The sequence below is a fragment of the Oncorhynchus mykiss genome, chromosome 15 (assembly GCF_013265735.2).
Source record: "Oncorhynchus mykiss isolate Arlee chromosome 15, USDA_OmykA_1.1, whole genome shotgun sequence".
NCBI classification, from domain to species: Eukaryota; Metazoa; Chordata; class Actinopteri; order Salmoniformes; family Salmonidae; genus Oncorhynchus; species Oncorhynchus mykiss.
This window is the reverse complement of record NC_048579.1, coordinates 60,952,580-60,974,256: the sequence shown is the minus strand read 5'-3', so window position 1 is coordinate 60,974,256 and position 21,677 is coordinate 60,952,580. Positions and strand designations below refer to the sequence as shown.

Genomic DNA, 21,677 nt, shown 5'->3' with positions numbered 1-21,677 from the left:
TAGTGGACCAAAAATAATTATCACCATTGATCAATACATAATCAGTGATTTAAGAAGCTGACATAGGAACCACTTTGACCTGTAGACTAGGTGTCACTGTCATTCATTTCTGGAATATTGTCAGTCATTACATGCATTTGAGCAAAGATGCAAATGTATGTACATGTACACTACCGATCAAAAGATACCACCCCTACCTTGTCACAACACAACTGATTGGCTCAAATGCATTAAGAAGGAAAGACATTCTACAAATGAACTTTTAAGAAGGCACACCTGTTAATTGAAATTCATTCCAGGTGACTGCCTCATGAAGCTGGTTGAGAGAGTGTGCAAAGCTGTGTCATCAAGGCTATTATAATAATCTCAAATATAAAATATATTTTGATTTGTTGAACACTTTTTTGGTTACTACATGATTCCATATGTGTTATTTCATAGTGTTGATGTCTTCACTATTATTCTACAATGTAGAAAATAGTCAAATTTAAAATTAAAAAAACTTGAATGAGTAGGTGTGTCCAAACTTTTAACCGTTAGTGTATTTGAAATACATTTTATGCGACGTTAAATATATTGAAATGTATTTTTTTCCTGTATTGGTACTGTTCTCCATGCTGTTGTCCATGTTGTTCTTTATGTTGTTTATATAACTACTGTATATTAGATGATTGGGGCTATCCTGTCAGAGCCCATCTGTAGCTAACCCCACCCCACCCCACCCCAACCCAACCCAACTCAACCCAACCCCTCTCTCTCTCTCTCTCTCTCGCTTTATCTCTGTCCCCAGTGTGACTCCATAGCTCCAGTTCTGGCTCTAAGTGGTCCCTCTCCTCCCTCCTGCCTCCCTCTCTACCCCCTCTTTCTCTCTTCTCTCTCTCTCTCTCTGAGTGCTGCTCCCCTGCCAAGCGGGCCGTCCCTGGAGTGACCTTGTGGCAATGAGATCCTGATCACGAGTCAGGAAACCAAGCTTTTAAGAACGCCCTCCTCTCTCAGCAACAGAAATGAGAGGGAGAGAGAGAGGGAGAGAGAGAAGGAGAGAGAGAGGGAGAGAGAGAGGGAGAGAGAGAGGGGGGGAGAGAGAGAGAGAGAGAGAGAGAGAGAGAGAGAGAGAGAGAGAGAGAGAGAGAGAGAGAGAGAGAGAGAGAGAGAAAACAGCTTTGTGGAGAGACAAGAGTGAGAGAGTAAGTGAAAGAAAGAGAGGGAGGTAGAGAGAGAGAGAAAACAGCTTAGTGGAGAGACAAGAGTGAGAGAGTAAGTGAAAGAAAGAGAGGGAGGTAGAGAGAGAGAATTAGAGAGTGACTGACAGCAGGGGTGAGGAGCAGATGAGAGGAGAGTTCACAAACTATTGCAAAGCGTTGGAACAACCACCAGACCTCCAGTTCAAAGTAAGTACTTCTAACCGGAGCAAGGTGCACACTTGGATGTGTGGTGGTAGTTGGGTGACCAGGAGAGTTGTGGCATGTGAAGCTATTGGAGCTGAGATGAGGAGGGAGATTTCAGAACTGTGAGAGGCAGGCAGGGATTAGCAATGCTGGGAGGCTGTGGAGTATGAATGGGCCGAGACTCAATCAGATGAGTCCAACTGTAGCCTAGACAGATATGGACAATTAGTGATGGCAGAAGGAGCGTAGGGGGAATGTTTGTGTTGTGGGATAGTGGAACTGGTGTCTTTGAGTTGGCAGCATCATTATTAACTCTCTGTGTAGTAAGTGTTCTCTGGCTTGCTTTGTTTTGGATGTCGTGCCACGTCCCAGGCTAATAATACACTAAACACTGCGACATACCAAAGTATAGCTCTAGAGCCTTTTTGTGAAGTTTTTTTCCTTGGATATCTCTATTATAATTTATGGTTGCAGATACTAATCACCACAAGTTATGGGTGTTGTTTTTGTATCCCTTTTTGCTGTAAACCATCTTGATTGTCCATGTGTTTTCTATGGTTTATTCAGTTCTGAAGGTGGAAGGCTCAGAGGCTCAGGTATATGAACATAAAAGCTCTTGTTTTTTCAATTACAAAGGATTTATAATTTAAACTGGATATATTTCCCTTTCAGGCTTCGTATGTGAGACAAATAAAACAGTAAAGAACAAGAAGCTCAAAACAAGCTCATGAGGAAATAACAATAGTAGAGAGAGCTGCAGGGCTTTGTGTTTACCATCTCCCTGTAATATTTAGTGTTTGCATTACAGTAAGGGATTAACTCAAAAATTAGCATTTATCCAAATACTTAGTATGCTGTAGGACTCATTGTAAACTTCAAGACTTCTAAGAACATCTATGTTTCCTCTAGTCTAAAACGATATTTAGTTTTTCTTCATATTGTAGCACAACTGCTTGAATCACTCCATCAGTCAAGTTTCACAATTCTACAGAGGTGCACGCCCACCAGAACATAACCCTTCATTCTCCAAGGATATCATTTTATTGGCTTCGTTTGGTGTCCTCCTCTAAAGACCTATGCTTGCAGTGTATGTGAGTCTGTTTGACAGAGCGTTTTTTTTTTGCGTGGCCGTGCATGTGCGTGCGCATCTGTGTTGTTGGGGACAGTGTTTTTCCCAGGATATTGTAATTTGGGTCAGGCCTGACTGGAATGAGAAACCGAGGGCATCGGTATTGTAGCACTCCTGTGGTTGAGCAGACCTTGCGCCTGTGTTGCCATAGTTATGTTCACCCCTGGTATAGGAAGCCCAACTTCGACCAACATCTCTGGCATTCCTACTGTGTACAAAAGAGCCCCGGTCTCGATCTAGATTTAAATGAGCTTTGGCCACTTCATTACTTTAGAAGTAACACATGGTGTGTTCCTAATGAAAGAACTGGGAGATTAAACATGAGGCAATAGGTGGAGAGATGAGCTTGAGAAACCAGCTTTGGTCAGTGGGAAGTCAAGCTCATTGAGAGACCCGAGGTGGAGCTGAGCTGCCAGGATGGAAGCCAGGAGGGTGAGCTAACTCTCACATAACAAGTCCCATTTGTCAATGTGCACTGGCGTTTATGAAAGGGCTGCCATTTGAGGAAGATAAGGCAAGGCACATTTTACGGATCCTGCTTTCCCTCAATGTTATGTTGTCCCTTACATTTCAAACACTTTCTATGTGCGACACTGAGAGATACTATTCAGCATGGAACACAAAGCCAATGCATTTCACCCATGTATTTCACGTGACTGCTCTCCATGGAAGACCTGGAGCAATAAAGTATAGAATGGTCTGTGAGATGCCTAAGAAGGCTGCTTCACAGTGGGGAAGGGAAGCTCTCAAAGGAGCCAGGTCCAGTCTATGGGGAGCAAGTGGCTAAGAGAGAGAGAGAGAGAGAGTGGCAGGGATAAGGAAAATGCACAAAGATCCCCACTTTGAGTGGCTGGTTCATTCTTGTGGTGTACACATTGACCTCTCACATCACATGTAGGCTGAACACAGAGGCTGTTGATGGGGTCTGGAGAGGTAGGGAGGAAAAGGGCTGCCAGACCCAAACCAGAGACGGACCCCAGTCTAGGCCCTGAGAAGCCCCTTGCCCTGTTTTCACCGAATAGCCCTCTCTGGCTGTCGTCATGCCAACGACAACCTCATAAGTTGGCAGTACAGCATAACAGTTCTGGGACCAGGCTGAGCTCGGAAGTGCATGGGCTGTATGCTGTTTGGTACTGTAGCTAGACTAGAGCCGTCAGCTGGGACCCTGCAATAAGAGAGATAAGGTTCAACAGTATCCACTATCACAGAGCTAGAAGAGGCTACTAAGATACTATGATACTAAGAAATGACTGGCTCTCTATTTCATCAAATCTTCTCAGAATGTCCATAGGTAATCATGGCATGGGATTTAGTCTAAGCTGAGGGGCTGTGTCGTTTAAATGGTTAAATGTTCAATTGAGGAAATGCACATATTCTAATTGAGACATCAATTAGACGGCTATTTCATTACAACAAAACCGCAACCATTTCTGGCTTACTGAAAATCCTTAAATCCAGCTATGAGAGAATGAATTTCACAGTTTTGAAATCTGCCATTGGCCCATTGCTTGACAGAGTCTCTTTGTAGGGAGGAATCTGATGGGTGCATCATGTCTGTGTCCATCTGTTCGTGTGTCTGTCTGTGTTTTTGTCTTACTGTGTGTTTGATGGGACAGACTTCGAATCACATAACCATGTACATCAAACTTCAGATTCAGACCACCTTTCCACTCATGGCCAAATAATATATTCTTAGGAATTGAATGAATATGAACTTTCTGGAGAGTACCTATATTGTGGATAGCTAGTTTGCCTGTGGTAATATAAAGATCTGACTGTGACGTCCTGTGGAGCGCCTGTGGTTTGGCCCTTGTATCGGCCTCATTGGCTGTATGATCCTCTGAGGAACAATGACGGCCAGAGGCCTTCCACCCTGATCAATTAGTTCATTAGTCTCCCACAGTCACAGCTTGGCCGGCATACTCCTGGCACCATCCCTTGGCCTCTGATTGGCCCACACTGCTGGTGAGGTCATAGGTCAGGGGGTTGATGTCTGTCTGTAAATACCAATTACACAAGAAAGGAAAACTCAATATGTGACCTGACAGGGTTTGTGTGTGTGTGTGTGTGTGTGTGTGTGTGTGTGTGTGCCTGCACATGTGTGCATTCCCATGCATGCGTATGTAATGAGTCAAGTTGAATCAGATATTTGTGACTGTGGAATAGAATGCAAATAAAGCCTCCCTACAGTCCTGTTGACTGTGACTGGTGCCATGAGAGAAGTTTGTCCAGTGTCTGTTTTGATAGAATTTTGGAGTCCAGTGTCTGTTTGATAGACGTTTGGAGTCCAGTGTCTGTTTGATAGAAGTTTGGAGTCCAGTGTCTGTTTGATAGACGTTTGGAGTCCAGTGTCTGTTTGATAGACGTTTGGAGTCCAGTGTCTGTTTGATAGAAGTTTGGAGTCCAGTGTCTGTTTGATAGACGTTTGGAGTCCAGTGTCTGTTTTGATAGAAGTTTGGAGTCCAGTGTCTGTTTGAAAGAAGTTTGGAGTCCAGTGTCTGTTTTGATAGAAGTTTGGAGTCCAGTGTCTGTTTTGATAGAAGTTTGGAGTCTGGTGTCTGAGTGTGTATAGGATGAGCATTTCTCCCTTTCTGTGTTTGTGTGTACTGGCTGCAGTTACCACACCATGGAGGACCAGCCTGTTTGTGTTTGTCTAATGAACTGAGAGAACACAGGAGGGAGAAGATAGGGAGATGGAGAGAGGGATAGGGATGAGAGGGAGGGAGGGAGAGGACAGAGAGAGAAAGGAAAGAGAGAGCAAGAGAGAGGGAGAGAGAGAGAGGAAAGAGAGAGCAGGACAGAGAGAGGAAAGAGAGAGAGAGAGGAAAGAGAGAGAGAGCAGGTCAGAGAGAGAGCAAGAGAGAGAGGAAAGAGAGAGAGCAGGAGAGAGAGATGAAAGAGAGCAAGATAGAGAGAGAGCAGGAGAGAGAGATGAAAGAGAGAGAGGAAAGAGAGAGAGCAGGAGCGAGAGAGAAAAGAGAGAGAGCAAGAGAGAGAGATGAAAGAGAGCAAGATAGAGAGAGAGCAAGAGAGAGAGAGCAAGAGAGCGCGAGAGAGCGCGAGAAAGCGAGAGAGAGCGGAAAGAGAGAGAGCGAGAAACTTTCTGTGTTTGTGTGTACAGGCTGCAGTTACCACACCATGGGGGACCAGCCTGTTTGTGTTTGTCTAATGAACTGAGAGAACACAGGAGGGAGAAGATAGGGAGATGGAGAGAGAGATAGGGATGGAGAGGGAGGGAGAGGACAGAGAGAGAGAGGAAAGAGAGAGACAAGTGAGAGAGAGAGGAGAGAGGGAGTGAGAGAGGAGGGGAAGAGAGAGTGAGAGAGAGAGAGAGAGAGTAAGAAAAATAAAGAAAGGGGGCAAGTCAGTGGAATAATTGACCGAGAAGAAGAGATGTAGGGATCTATGCTTTCATGTCTGTGTCATGTGGCGGTATGGATTCTTGTATGTGGTGTGTAGAAGTGAGATTCAGAGCCATTCATCAATCATGAAGCACATTCTACATAGTGACAATCCATCCTTACAGTACATTGCATTGTTAAAAGCAACTGGTTTACATAAGCTAAGCAGGGTAGGGCTGGGTTAATCCCTGGATGGGAGACCACATAGGAAAGTGTGGTTGCTGTTGTTGGAGGTGGTGCTGGAGGGCCAGCCTTTTCTCCATATGGTATTAGGGAAACTCTCCAAGTACTGAACATGCTTACTGATGCATTTAAATGCATTATATAAATGCAACAATCCATTACAAACAACATTAAATGTGTCCTTTTATGCGTATTGGGAAAATGCAACTATCCATATCCCTTTCAGCAACCTTTCCTGGCAATAGAGGTGCCTATATAACATTTAACACTAATTTAGGGCACAATAACATGACATACAGTCTATGTGCCACCTCCAATGCAAAAATCTAAATGTTAAAATCTATGAAGGCAATCAATGCTAATCTCATTGTATTTACCTGACCTTTTAGTTGCACTGTGGCTGAGTTACTTCGATCCACCGTAGAGGATTTGATTCAATATTATGGCCACTGTTAATCAGAATGGAGACTGTCGTCAGGCGTAAACAGTGCAGGGCTAAAAAGGAAATACAGAAAATGATCGAGACACCGACTAAGAATACTCCCCATATTTATTTGATGAACCATAGACCGTCTTTAGGGGACTGTCAGTCTGTCTGCCCTTGACAGGTAGGCTGTACGGCTGTACAGACAGACAAAACGGAGAGCCATTTCCACTGCTGTGGCCAGTCCACTCAAGGTGAATGGAAAGATTAACTGAGCGCGAGCAGTATCCTGCAGCATTCCACCACTTTGTTTTCTTATTCCATCCTCACTGCTAATAGGATGGCTAATGCAAATGAGAGATGCAGTGGGAATGGGGATAATAGCCTAATGACAAGGCATTGCACGGCTCAAATGGAAAGTTCTGATGGAATTAAGTTAGACAGCCCATATTCAATATACTGTGATGCGGAGATGATTTTGAAGCTGATTGATGAATGATTATGATGAATGTAAGGATGTTGCCAACAGACCATCATCACAAATTACATTAGATCCAATCCATTTATCAATAATCTGTTTGGATTGGTCTCTGACTTGATCAATTCTTGTTAAAAACAATAGCATACGTTGCATGTCCATGATCAAGCCTGCAATCAATGCCAGACATCCTCTTATCTTTGCCTAGTTCTGCAATTGTTTTTCTTTTTTGTCTGCATCAGTTATGGATGACGGCTGTTTTTAAAGTTGCCTGAATTGGAGATGTTGCAAAAAGCTATATTTCAAAGTCCTTGTTAAAGTCAAATGTAATCAGACTTTGTGCGTTAAATATGGAGCTTAATCCTACTCCATTTAAATCTCACCAGGTTTTAATCGGACTCTGTGGAGACGTTCACAAGCTGATAGCGTTCTGGGATGTTTTTATTTCTTTGAGGGCTGCGTTCAGGAATGAGAGAATGATTTGATAACTTTACTACATAGAACGGCTAGGGGGGGGGGGGGGGGGGGGGGGGTGGATTAGGTAAGCCCACTCTGTGGAGCTAAGACCAAAGCGGTGATTGTACCCACCAATAGGTGATCAGAGCTTCAGGATCACAACAACTATGAGGAGGGTTGACTTCAGCAGCGCCTCAGGGGGACGTTCAAGAACGCTTTTTATCCCTGTCCTCATTAAACCTCCCACTAAATTCCCCCAGACTGACTTGTGTGGCTCAGAAATCCCTTTGCAAATCCCTCACTAAGGAAACAATCTTTAATGTGCTTGAAGTTGCGTCTTCAATGTGGTGGATTATGGAAGAGAGAAAGAAGGAGAGAGAGAGAGGAGAGAGAAGAACGATGGAGAGGGAGGAAGAAAGATGGAGAGAGAGGGAGAGAGGAGAACAATGTAGAGGCAGGAAGAAAGATTGAGAAATAGAGAGGAAGCGGGTTGGAGAGGGAGAGCGCGAGAGACAGACACCCCATTAGTCATACATTAGTATTCTGTCCACAGCTTATAGTGAGAGACAGCCGGTCTACACTAACACCAGAGAAGGGCATGGCTCATTAGAACTTTCTACTCTTTTTTTTACCAATAGCTCAAATTCTCCTGACTGTATACAAAAGGCAGAGAAACACATCCATGTTTCAGATGGCAGAGAAACACATCCATGTTTCAAAAGACAGAGAATCACCTCCATGTTTCAGAAGGCAGAGAAACACATCCATGTTTCAAAAGGCAGAGAATCACCTCCATGTTTCAGAAGGCAGAGAATCACCTCCATGTTTCAAAAAGCAGAGAATCACCTCCATGTTTCAAAAGGCAGAGAATCACCTCCATGTTTCAAAAGGCAGAGAATCACCTCCATGTTTCAAAAGGCAGAGAAACACATCCATGTTTCAGAAGGCAGAGAATCACCTCCATGTTTCAAAAGGCAGAGAATCACCTCCATGTTTCAAAAGGCAGAGAATCACCTCCATGTTTCAAAAGGCAGTGAAACACATCCATGTTTCAAAAGGTAGAGAAACACCTCCATGTTTCAAAAGGCAGAGAATCACCTCCATGTTTCAAAAGGCAGATAAACACCTCCATGTTTCAAAAGGCAGATAAACACCTCCATGTTTCGAAAGGCAGAGAATCACCTCCATGTTTCGAAAGGCAGAGAATCACCTCCATGTTTCAAAAGGCAGAGAAACACCTCCATGTTTCAGAAGGCAGAGAAACACCTCCACGCTTCAAAAGGCAGAGAAACACCTTCAAGTTTCAGAAGGCAGAGAATCACCTCCATGTTTCAGAAGGCAGAGAATCACCTCCATGTTTCAAAAGGTAGAGAAACACATCCATGTTTCAAAAGGCAGAGAATCACCTCCATGTTTCAAAAGGTAGAGAAACACCTCCATGTTTCAAAAGGCAGAGAATCACCTCCATGTTTCAAAAGGCAGAGAATCACCTCCACGCTTCAAAAGGCAGAGAAACACCTCCATGTTTCAAAAGGCAGAGAATCACCTCCACGCTTCAAAAGGCAGAGAAACACCTCCATGTTTCAAAAGGCAGATAAACACCACCATGTTTCAAAAGGCAGAGAAACATTGATTCCAACGAAGTTCAGGGATGTACTACTTGTGTTTGCGAACAAACTTCCATATTCTCCTCAGGAATTTTATATCTCCAGGAAAGGGGGGAGAAACCAAGGTCCAGAGAGAAAGGTAGTCGGGCAGATAGAAGAAATTGTTGAAGCAAGCTTGTTTCTCGTACCCCTCGGATGAACACTAACGGTTTGCCCCAAACATGTAACTGGGTAATGCCCCTGGTGATTTGCGTCTGCTGGTTGAGGGGGATTTTCTGTCATCCCCCTGTGCCGGTCATCCAGGCCAGACACCCCCTGGAGCTGCTCGGAGAGAGCCCCTGGGGGCTAATTGGACCAGTGCATCGTGAGCTGAACACTGATGCTGCACTGTGGACACTGTCAGACTGTTGTGAGAAAGGGCCAACAGCTAAACCGGCATCAACAACCAGGGTTGGGTAGGTTACTTTCTAAATATAAGCCTTTACAGTTACTAGTTACAGTGCCTGTCCAAAATGATCAGTAATGTAACTTTTAGATTACCCAAACACAGTAACGTAATCTGATTACTTTTGGATTACTTTCCCCTTAAGAGACATTAGAAGAAGATGAAAAGGATCCATCAAACGCATTTGGAGTGTCATCATAGTGGTCTTTGACTTGTGGTCAGATTCGCTCAGGTGGAACAAACTTAAAATGGTGCCTGTTTTCAATGTTGAATTGAATATCATTGAGAAAACGGAAATTTGTCATGTCTTTTCTTGCAAACATCCTTTCTGAATTTAAATATAATCCAATTAGTAATATATATATATTTTTTTAAGTATCTGTAATCTGATTATAATATTTTAGCTGGTAACGGATTAGTTGTAGTTGTTTTTGTAATCAGATTACATGTAATCACTTACTCCCCAACCCAGTGAATAACCAATTTATGCAACTATGGTGGATGTGTAACCAGGACAACCCAGTTCAGCTCAGCTTGGTTTGACGCAGTAGTGTGAAAACGGTATTAGATAACTATACAAACACACACCCAGACAGACAGGTCAGGATCATTAAAAAAAAGTGTGATTTGAAATGAGTTCTTCAGTTTTGACGTGCCGATCTGTTGTGATGTATTCTCTGAGGGGGAAACCACATATGCCATAACCTGTTTGTCTGTGTGACCCAGTTCAATGTGACAGAGGTGGTCAGAGAAGGCATGGCACGTTGCACAACCAACTACACTTCAACTCATGGAAAAGGAGGGTGTTTCTGCGCAGTCTTGAGTAATGTTCTGTGGCATGTTGAAAGGACCCGGTCAATGCTCTGGGCTGTGCTGTGTTTGTGAGCATGTGGCCGGAAACTATCTTGATCCCACCATGACCAGAGACAGTGATGGGAACACTGCAAGAAACATTTTGTTTTTTCGGAGAAGAAACGTAGGGATTGAGGTGGAGGTTGTCATGTATGCTGGCTCCCCGGAGTGTTGTTATTCCCTTTGAGGAGGATGAAAGTGGAAAACTAAGCACTCCACAGCAACAAAAGAGCTCCTCAATGTACTTGCAAGTTGTCCTTTGGAAAGAAGCATGTATTTAGGGTCTACTAACCACCTGTCCTGGCAACCCACACTGTGTTCACCTGGCAACCATCATTGTGCACACCTGCTCCCCATCGTTAAGCACACCTGGACTTCATCACCACCCAGATTACTCTCCGTTCATATAGCCCTCAGTTGCTTCATTCATCAGGCAGTATTGGTTTAGGTTCAGCATGCAGCTTCTGTTTTGTATTATTGTCGTGTTTATTATTAAACTCACCTTCTGCACCTGCTTCCTGACTCCCTGCGTATACGTTACAGATACTCATGTTGGTGGGTTAACAGGGAGTGCATCCCAAATGGCACCCTATCCCTAGGGGCCCTGGTCAAAAGTTGTGCACTATGTAGGAATAGGGTGCCATTTCAAGGATAACAATACATGTGTTATGGATGGGAATAGCATGTTGAAAGGGATGAGGCCAGTGATGTGAACAGATGAAGTTGGTAGACAGGGTTGGCAGAATGTTCCTCAGTAAGGAGAATAAATGAAATAGCCTCTGAAAAGAAACTGAGGCAGGAATTTCACATGCAAATGCTTTTACTCGTGTGTGTGTTTAGGACCTTTGGTTTTGGCAATGGGAGTACATAAAGCTGACTAAGACATTGTGGAGTTGATGTTGTATTTTATGTGTGGTACTCTGATTGAAATATGCCAAGGAGACACTAATTGTGTCATGACAGAATAGTTCTGGTTAGTATGGCTTGAGACGGTAACATTCAAAATACCTAGCTAGCATTGGAGACTGAGGGGAGGAGGAGGCTCATAATAATGTCAGGAATGGAGCCAATGGAATGGCATCAAACACGTGGTTTCCATGTGGTTGATACCGTTCCATTTACTCCATTCCAGCCATTATTATGAGCCATCCTCCCCTCAGCAGCCTCCACTGCCAGCTAACTAATAACACTTTTAGGCTGCTGGAACATTTTCATAATAAAGGCTGGACTTGACTTCATACAGTGCATACAAATATCCATCTCTTTAACGACAAATCAATGCAACGACAAATCATTTTTCTCAGATGAATCTTTCAGCATCAGTAAATAATGTGTGCATATACTGCAGTACATTCCACAGCCAGTGCACACAGAAACAGACAAACAAGCCTCTGTCGGTTTTATTGTGGAATAAATTAGGCAGCGTTGCTGTGTATCGAATTCCCATCAGCCCTCTCTGCTGACTGACGTCACAGTGCCCCAAGCGATGGATCTCTCATGGCTCTGCTGCACATGTTTTCGACAGTGGCTGGCTGGCTGCATGCTCTTCATCAAACAGCTCTATTAACCCTATATCTCTACACTAGCAGATCATCCAACAGTTCTAGTATTCCTATATCTGTACACTAGTAGATCCTCCAACATATCTAGTATCGCTATATCTACAGACTAGCAGATCATGCAACAGATCAGGTATCCCTATATCTCCAAATCAAATCAAATAAATCACATTTTATTGGTCACATACACGTGTTTAGCAGATGCTATTGCGGGTGTAGCGAGATGCTTGTGCTTCTAGTTCCAGCAATATCTAACAAATAATGTCTAACAATTTCACAACAAATACCTATTACACACAAATCTAAGTAAAGGAATGGAATTAAGAATATATAAATATATGAATGAGCAATGTCTGAGCGGCATAGACTAAGATGCAGTAGATAGTATAGAATACAGTTTAAACTATACATATGAGATGAGTAAGGCAAGATATGTAAACAAGTGGCCAATAATTTCAAGTCTGTGTATGTAGGCAGCAGCCTCTCTGTGCTAGTGATGGCTATTTAACAGTCTGATGGCCTTGAGATAGAAGCTGTTTTTTCAGTCTCTTGGTCCCAGCTTTGACGCACCTGTATTGACCTCGCCTTCTGGATGATAGCGAGGAGAACAGGCAGTGGCTCGGGTGGTTGTTGTCCTTGATGATCTTTTTGGCCTTCCTGTGACATCAAGTGCTGTAGGTGTCCTGGAGGGTAGGTAGTTTACCCCCGGTGATGCGTTGTGCAGACCGCACCACCCTATAGAGAGCCTTGCGGTTGTGGGCGGTGCAGTTGGTGTACCAGGCAGTGATACAGCCAGACAGGATGCTCTCATTTGATCATTTGTAAAAGTTTGTGAGTGTTTTAGGTGACAAGCCAAAGTTCTTCAGCCTCCTGAGGTTGAAGAGGCACTGTTGTGCCTTCTTCATCACACTGTCTGTGTGGGTGGACCATTTCAGTTTGTCAGTGATATGTATGCAGAGGGACATAAAACGTTCCACCTTCTCCACTGCTGTCTCGTCGATGTGGATAGGGGGGTGTTCCCTGTTTCCTGGATGGGGGGTGCTCCCCTTTTCCGGAAGTCCACGATCATCTGCTTTGTTTTGTTGACATTGAGTGAGAGGTTATTTTCCTGACACCACACTCCTAGAGCCCTCACCTCTTCACTTCAGGCTGTCTCGTTGGTAATCAAGCCTACTACTGTTGTGTCATCTGCAAACTTGATGATTAAGTTGGAGGAGTGCATGACCAAGCAGTCATGGGTGAACAGGGAGTACAGGAGAGGGCTGAGAACGCACCCTTGTGGGGCCCCAGTATTGAGGATCAGTGAAGAGGAGATGTTGTTTCCTACCTTCATCACCTGGGGGCGGCATGTCAGGAAGTCCAGGACCCAATTGCACAGGGCGGGGTTCAGACCCAGGGCCCCGCGCTTAATGATGAGCTTGGAGGGTACTATGGTGTTGAGAGCTGAGCTATAGTCAATGAACAGCATTCTTACATACAGCTTAACTGACCGAAACCAGATACAAAGAATTCAGAAAAGATATTGAACTATATACAGTACCAGTCAAAGGTTTGGACACACCTACTCATTCAAGGGTTTTTCATGATTTATTTTCTTTATTTTACTATTTTCTACATTGTAGAATAAAAGTGAAGACATCAAAACTATGAAATAACACATATGGTATTATGTAGTTATCAAAAAAGTGTTACACAAATCAAAATCTATTTTAGATTTTAGATTCTTCAAAGTAGCCACCCTTTTTTTAAATGTATTTATTTTTTATTTGATCTTTATTTATACAGGTTTTTCTCATTGAGATAACATCTCTTTTCCAAGAGAGACCTGGTCCAATAGCAGCAGGGGGAACAACGTTTCAGACAAAACAACTTACATACACTAACACAACATTAAACAAAACTATAAACACACATACAGTACAACAATTACATATTACATTAAAAACACAAACACCTTGACTAAAAACAGCAGGCCTAAAAACAATTACACTCTTCTATGATATATACATCGATCAAGTGTTTAAACTCCACCAACAAAACTAGATCATCACATTTTAAAATGTTCAGGAGAGAATTCCAGGACCACGGTGCTAAGTAACTAAAACTATTTCTACCATGACCTGTTCTAAATTTTGGTACTGTTAGAAGCAAATCAGAATGGAACCGTAATTGATATTTATTTACTGACCTGACCTGACTAAAAATCACGGAGATAAAATGGCATTTTACCCAATATGGCCTTATAAATCAGTGGATACCAGTGTTTAAGCCTACGCGAGGTCGAAGAAGACGAGCCAACAGCGCTGTAGATATTAGACGTTGTGTTAGACGTTTCTGATTTGTAATGAACCTGAGGGCTGCATGATAAACGGAATCAAGTGCTCTCAGGGTAGTGGCTGAGGCCTGCATATACATAACATCCCTAAAATCTAAAACCGACAGTAATGTACATCGTACCAGCTCCTTCCTGGCCTCAAAAGAAAAACAAGCCTTATGCTTGAGCTTCCTTATCAAGTTCTCTACATGCACAGTGAAGCTCAGCTTATCAACCCACACACCCAAATATTTGTACACTTTAACTTGCTCTATAGTATGTCCAGACAATGTAGCAATGACATGATTTGTAACATGCCTGGCATTTGAAAATACATGCATTTTCTTTAACCCGAATTTAGAATCAGCTTTAAATCATACAGATTCTGATGTATGATGTTAAATGCTCTTTGGGCATTTTCAAAAGCTAAAGATAAACTACTACCACTTGAACAGTATCATCGGCATAAAAATGAACATCCGCTGTTTCAATAAGATTCCCAATGTTGTTGATATTCAAAATGAACAACAGTGGGCCCAAAATAGAACCTTGCGGAACATCTGAGCACACCTCTATGGACTCAGATTTACAACCATCCGCCAATACACATTGTGTACGATTTGATAGGTAATTTATAAACCAATCTAGAGCATGACCAGTAAAAAAAAGTGAATGGCCATTCAAAGCACCTGCCCATTGACTTTGTTATAATGTTTGAGAAGAAGAACACATTATTAGCCATTGAAAATGCATAGAATTGCAGGAAATTTGCTTTAAAACTGCAAAATTGTCTCGGCTCCATGTCAAGCTGTGTAGAATTGTTGGAAAATAGCTTTGAAGCTGTTCTAGACTTTCTACTTCCTCTTCCAATGAACTGTAGGGAGGTCAAAATAATGAATCTGTCTGCCAAATCTATTCATTTTAAAATGTTGATTACTTCTACTTGCCATTATCATTCACCTGATGATAAGACAAGACGCACATATTTTTTTTGTTGCTAACATATGATGGGGTCTGTGGGTCGCCGGTTTGCCTGGGAGGGGGTCCCTTGGCAAGAAACATTTGAGCAGTGTTTCTCAACCTCCGGTTCTGGGACAAGCATCGGTCCCTGGGATGATGCTGACCGGTACCTCTGATGGTTCGTTGACATGAATCTTTTTGTCAGTGTCACGCCCTGACCATAGAGAGCATTTTAGGTCTCTATTTTGGTTTGGTCAAGGTGTGATTTGTTTGGGCAGTCTATGTTCTATGTTCTATGATTTTATATTTCTATGTGTTTGGCCGGGTGTGGTTCTCAATCAGAGGCAGCTGTCTATCGTTGTCTCTGATTGAGAACCATATTTAGGTACCCTTTTCCCCCCACCTGTTTTGTGGGAAGTTAACTTTGTTTTTGTTCAGGGCACATAACTTCACGGTTTGGTTTTTGTGCTTCGTTTTGTTGGCGGCATTTTTTAATAAAAAGAAAATGTACGCTAACCATGCTGCACCTTGGTCCTTCAGCCAGCCTTGACAGAACTTCCCACCACCAACGGACCAAGCAGCATGGTAAGGTGGACTCCTGGACATGGGAGGACGTTCTGGACGGCAAGGGAGTCTACACATGGGAGGAGATCCTGGCGGGAAGGGATCGCCTTCCATGGGAACAGGTGGAGCCAGCTAGGAGAGCAGAGGCAGCCGGAGAAAGGAACCAGCGGTATGTGGGAACACACGGGGAGTTGTCCAGAGTCAGGAAGCAGACCTGAGCCAACTCCCCGTGCTTACCGTGGAGAGCATGGGACTGGTCAGGCCCCGTGCTATGGGGTGATGCTCACGGTGTCGAAGCGGAGCATTCACAGGCCGGTGTGCTCGGTGCCAGCGTCCCGCATTTGCCGGGTGGAAGCTGGCATCCAGACAGAACGGGTGGGGCCAGCTCTGCGCTCGAGACCACCAGTGCGCCTCTACGGCCCAGTGTATCTGTGCCTCGGTCAAGGAAGTGGCCTCCTGGATGTCTCCCCAGCCCGATGAGTCCTGTGCCTGCTCCCAGAGCCAGGTCTCCTGTCCGGCGCTGCCAGAGTCTCCCTCCTGTCCGGCGCTGCCAGAGTCTCCCTCCTGTCCGGCGCTGCCAGAGTCTCCCTCCTGTCCGGCGCTGCCAGAGTCTCCCTCCTGTCCGGCGCTGCCAGAGTCTCCCTCCTGTCCGGCGCTGCCAGAGTCTCCCTCCTGTCCGGCGCTGCCAGAGTCTCCCTCCTGTCCGGCGCTGCCAGAGTCTCCCTCCTGTCCGGCGCTGCCAGAGTCTCCCTCCTGTCCGGCGCTGCCAGAGTCTCCCTCCTGTCCGGCGCTGCCAGAGTCTCCCTCCTGTCCGGCGCTGCCAGAGTCTCCCTCCTGTCCGGCGCTGGAGAAACACAGGATTTGAGGAATATACTTTTACACTGAAGGCATGGCCCATCCCATGGCCCTCCATCAAAAAAGCCCCAAAGACAATAACATGACTTGTTTTGGCTTGGAGTAATGTCCTTGACATAACAGGGTTGTCCAATCTGTTCACACCCACCATTTTAAATAAATAACCTCCCTCTCTGCATCCCAGAGAGCTGAAAATAAGACTGTCTCTGAATCCTGGGAAATAGTGCATCTAGACCATATTGACAGATGGTGTAATTAAATTAGCAGAAAGTCAGAAATAGTTAAATATGGACAGTGCAAGTAGTTAAATAGAGACAGCGCTCCATCCATGTGCCTGTAAATATATGCTGGGTCCATATTCAGAACACACACCCACTGGGCAAAAATTGGTTGAATCAATGTAACCACATTTCATCCAAAAAATTAAATGTGATGTAGAATCATTGTGGAAAACTGATTGGATTAGAAAATAGTCAATGTTAGGAAATGTCATTCTTTCTTCAGCCAACTTTTAAACTAAATTTTGATTTCACGTTAAATTTATGTTGACAACTCAACCAAATGTCAATCAAAACTAGACGTTGAACTGAGATCTGTGCTCAGTGGTAATGTAACGTTTTTCTTCTGGTGAAAGAGAGGCGGACCAAAACGCAGCGTGGTTATAATTCATGGTTCTTTAATAACGAAACTATACATGAATAAATGACAAAACACATCAAAACCACCCACAAAACCCAACACAAAACAGGCTACCTAAATATGGTTCCCAATCAGAGACAATGACTAACACCTGCCTCTGATTGAGAACCATATCAGGCCAAACACAGAAACAGACAAACTAGACACACAACATAGAATGCCCACCCAGCTCACGTCCTGACCAACACTAAAACAAGGAAAACACACAAGAACTATGGTCAGAACGTGACAGGGTTTGTTTGCCAACAGACACTAGAATAAGACTGGAAGAGAAATTAAACTAAATGTACATGGCAGACGTGAGCCTCTCTCTCTCATGACAATCTGGTGCTTGTACCATCGGAGGGTGATCATTCTGCTTTGACTACTGACTACTGTAAACTTGCTGAATTTTGATTGATTGGGCACTATGGCCAAATGTATTACTCCATTCAGACTGTGTTGTCTGTCTTTGTGTTTAGTGTCTAATCCAAAATGGCAGGTACTCAGGAGAAGCACCAGTGTCAAATTCTTGTTCCGCCACTACTCGCATTAGATCAGCGTCTCATAGGACTGACATTTGAATGATTCAGGCTCAGTGGAGACTTTGTGTAAAATCAAAGCCTTTGTTATCAAAGAAAAAATCGAATTATTTGTTATCAAAGATGAATAGTTTTTGCCTCAGGGCACAGAACACCCTTAACATGCCAGATATAACAACTCTTTCATAGTCCATGCATAAGGGAATACATGATCTGAATGTCACAAACATGTTATTCAGCCATAGTACTGAGCCTGCTTGTTTATGAATGACTGGAGACGTCCTATATGTGAAAGCATACAGTAGCGCTCTATCCCTAGGACGATTTGACATTTTACAGAAACTCTCATAAATGTTATAACACTGGTCCTCATTTCTCCAGGCAGTACCTATGACAGCCCAGAAGAGGGCAGTGTGTAGTTAATGAGAAGGACTAGAACTCAAGCGTTTCCATGACTGAATGTCAACAAAAGCCGTTCTCTCAAGAGACAAAAAACACCCACACATGGAGGTTTCAGTGAAGTTGTGAAGATAGATACAATTTAAGCCGCTAGAGTGGGAAATATTATGAAGAGAAATCAATGGAAACACTCGCTATACTAAGACAAAAGAGACTGGATGTGTGGAAGCCAAGCAAGGCAGAGAACTGTAAGCATGATGAAGTACAAGGCTATTGCTGCCTGTATTAGCAGTGGAAGACAGTAGAGCCTGTTCAGTATTTCAGGAGAGAAGGGATGTGGGCTGCATTTAGCAAGGCACAACGTTTAGGAGGAAATAGAAACGGATAGAAATATAAACTGTAGAACAAACACTGTAGAAGAAGGAATAATGTCCTCTCTATTCTTGACTTTCTACTTGCAACGTTCCACAAGGGTTGCCTATTGAACAAAGCCCTGGTGCTCGTTCAGGATTACACAACAGAATGGAGGGGGAGAGAGGTCGCTGTCTGTCTGCAACTACTACAGATCATGAGAGCCTCTGCGTCATACAGTTGGAAGATCCCAGCGCCATCAGAATTAACTAAATCTGTTCTGGAACAGTAAGAGCATTTTGTTCATGGTGGAGTATTGAGGGGTATTTAACACAAAAGAACAAAAGCTTCTGTAGGTCTATATGATAAATGCTTTATAAACGAAAATGTCACGTTATGATACATGAGCACTCTAACACTTGGTGAGAGAGGAAGATTAGGTTTTAATCATAGGAAGGATGGTAAAAGGTATAATTCAGCACACCCACTATATACCACCAACATGTAGACATTTACTGTATGTCGTCAAAATGTAGTAACTTATTCCTGATGCCGATATTAAGGTTGCCTTCAGTTCCCCATCTTCATACTCCAAGCTAAGGACCTGCTCCAACAACTTGCTTACGATCAAATCACATGAACTTGATTAACCTTTGAGGGCTATTAAAATGCAGTTATTGATCGAGAGCTCAAAGAACATTTTGAATCCTGTTTAGTCAAATCAAATCAAATCAAATTGTATTTGTCACATACACATGGTTAGCAGATGTTAGTGCGAGTGTAGCGAAATGCTTGTGCTTCTAGTTCCGACAATGCAGTAATAACAAGTAATCTAACTAACAATTCCAAAACTACTGTCTTGTACACAGTGTAAGGGGATAAAGAATATGTACATAAGGATATATGAATGAGTGATGGTACAGAGCAGCATAGGCAAGATACAGTAGATGGTATCGAGTACAGTATGTACAAATGAGATGAGTATGTAAACAAAGTGGCATAGTATAGTATAAAGTGGCTAGTGATACATGTATTACATAAGGATACCGTCGATGATATAGAGTACAGTATATACGTATGCATATGAGATGAATAATGTAGGGTAAGTAACATTTATATAAGGTAGCATTGTTTAAAGTGGCTAGTGATATATTTACGTCATTTCCCATCAATTCCCATTATTAAAGTGGCTGGAGTTGAGTCAGTGTCAGTGTGTTGGCAGCAGCCACTCAGTGTTAGTGGTGGCTGTTTAACAGTCTGATGGCCTTGAGATAGAAGCTGTTTTTCAGTCTCTCGGTCCCAGCTTTGATGCACCTGTACTGACCTCGCCTTCTGGATGATAGCGGGGTGAACAGGCAGTGGCTCGGGTGGTTGATGTCCTTGATGATCTTTATGGCCTTCCTGTGACATCGGGTGGTGTAGGTGTCCTGTAGTAGTCTAGACTACTATCCACCCAGACAGATCAGCACAGACACGACATCATCCCCGGCTGTTTATCTACACTTCAATATTAACTCCAATCTGGATATTCCCATCCAACAAACAGAAACAACTGAACAGAATATATTGCACATCCACACACAAGTACAATAGAGGAATGCTTTCCTATTGAATTATAATCCCCCTCTATGGATATCTAACCTCAGACAGGTGCTTGTGGAATATATTCATAAAAACTACTTGGAAAAGGTGTTTGAATGTTGGGCACAAGCACTCATTTGTTCACTCCACACACCTGCTACTAGCATGTGTGTACATCTGGAGTCAATTAGGATGTCAGTGACAAGGGTCTCAAGAGAAAACGACTGAAAATTACCAGCCACAATTCACTTGTACCAAAGCGAACAGGTTAGTGATTACAAACTAAAGCGCTAAGTTTTAAGTATCTGAAAAGGAACTAAAAATATAGGTTGTGTGGAGGACTGAAATCAATGTGACACAGGACAGGCATTTACTTTGTTTAAGGGAACACAAACCAATATGCTTTTGGACCACCTCAGGAGGAGCTATAGGAGGACAGGGTCATTGTAATACCTGGAATGGAATACATAGAACTGTATCAAAATTATGGAAACCACTCGGTTACATTAATTCCATTTCAGCCATTACAATCATCCCATCCTCCTATAACTCCTCCAACCAGCCTCCACTGCATTGGTATTATATATCCCACACACAGTAGCAATCTCTTGTCAGGGAAAGCTGAGGTGAGACACTAAGCGAAGGGAATTTACTACTGTTGGCTTTTGTGTATGTCGTAATCTTCACCTAAGCCTCGTTCCCTCGCCCAGCTTACTGTCTTTTACAGGCTAGTTTTCTAGAGGACCTTGTTGCATTGAGTAAAGACACCTAGGTACCCCTGACTCTAATAAGGAAAAGGTAGAAACACTGCCTAGACATGGTTATGCTTGGAATGTCAAAAGGCCATTTGGGACACTGGTTTCCATATTCTATTCCCTTAGCCAGGCTGGTTACATCTTGTCCTCTAGCAGCTTTAGCCAGGCTGGTTACATATTGTCCTCTACCAGCTTTAGCCAGGCTGGTTACATATTGTCCTCTACCAGCTTTAGCCAGGCTGGTTACATCTTGTCCTCTAACAGCTTTAGCCAGGCTGGTTACATCTGGTCCTCTAACAGCTTTAGCCAGGCTGGTTACATCTTGTCCTCTAACAGCTTTAGCCAGGCTGGTTCCATCTTGTCCTCTAACAGCTTTAGCCAGGCTGGTTACATCTTGTCCTCTACCAGCTTTAGCCAGGCTGGTTACATCTTGTCCTCTAACAGCTTTAGCCAGGCTGGTTACATCTTGTCCTCTAACAGCTTTAGCCAGGCTGATTACATCTTGTCCTCTAACAGCTTTAGTCAGGCTGGTTAAATCTTGTCTCGCGCTCTGAAACCCTTCGCATTGTAACGCCATGTCGTTGAGGAGGGGGTGGGTAATATTATGGAAGTGGTGTCTCTGTGACACAGGAGGTTGGTGGCACCTTAATTGGGGAGGATGGGGTAATGACTGGAGCGGAATCAGTGGAATGGTATCAAATATATGGTTTCTATGTGTTTGATTCCATTCCATTCGCTCCGTTCCAGACATTATTATAT

General features: G+C 43.4%; 1 protein-coding gene across 2 annotated transcripts in view; it reads left to right on the top strand.

Annotated features, from left to right (window-relative positions):
* Positions 1-1,184: 1,184 nt before the first annotated feature.
* Positions 1,185-21,677, top strand: part of LOC110490490 (pleiotrophin-A) — a 46,439-nt gene continuing 25,946 nt past the window's right edge. The window contains exon 1 of one of the 2 annotated variants that reach the window (XM_036944880.1): positions 1,185-1,388. Coding sequence is in view for 1 of the 2 variants with exons in the window: in XM_036944879.1 (XP_036800774.1) it covers positions 18,800-18,870 (71 nt within the window). In the remaining variant the exon portion in view is untranslated. Of the gene's footprint in view, positions 1,389-18,784; positions 18,871-21,677 lie in introns of those variants that run through there. The other variant, XM_036944879.1, reaches the window with a different exon arrangement.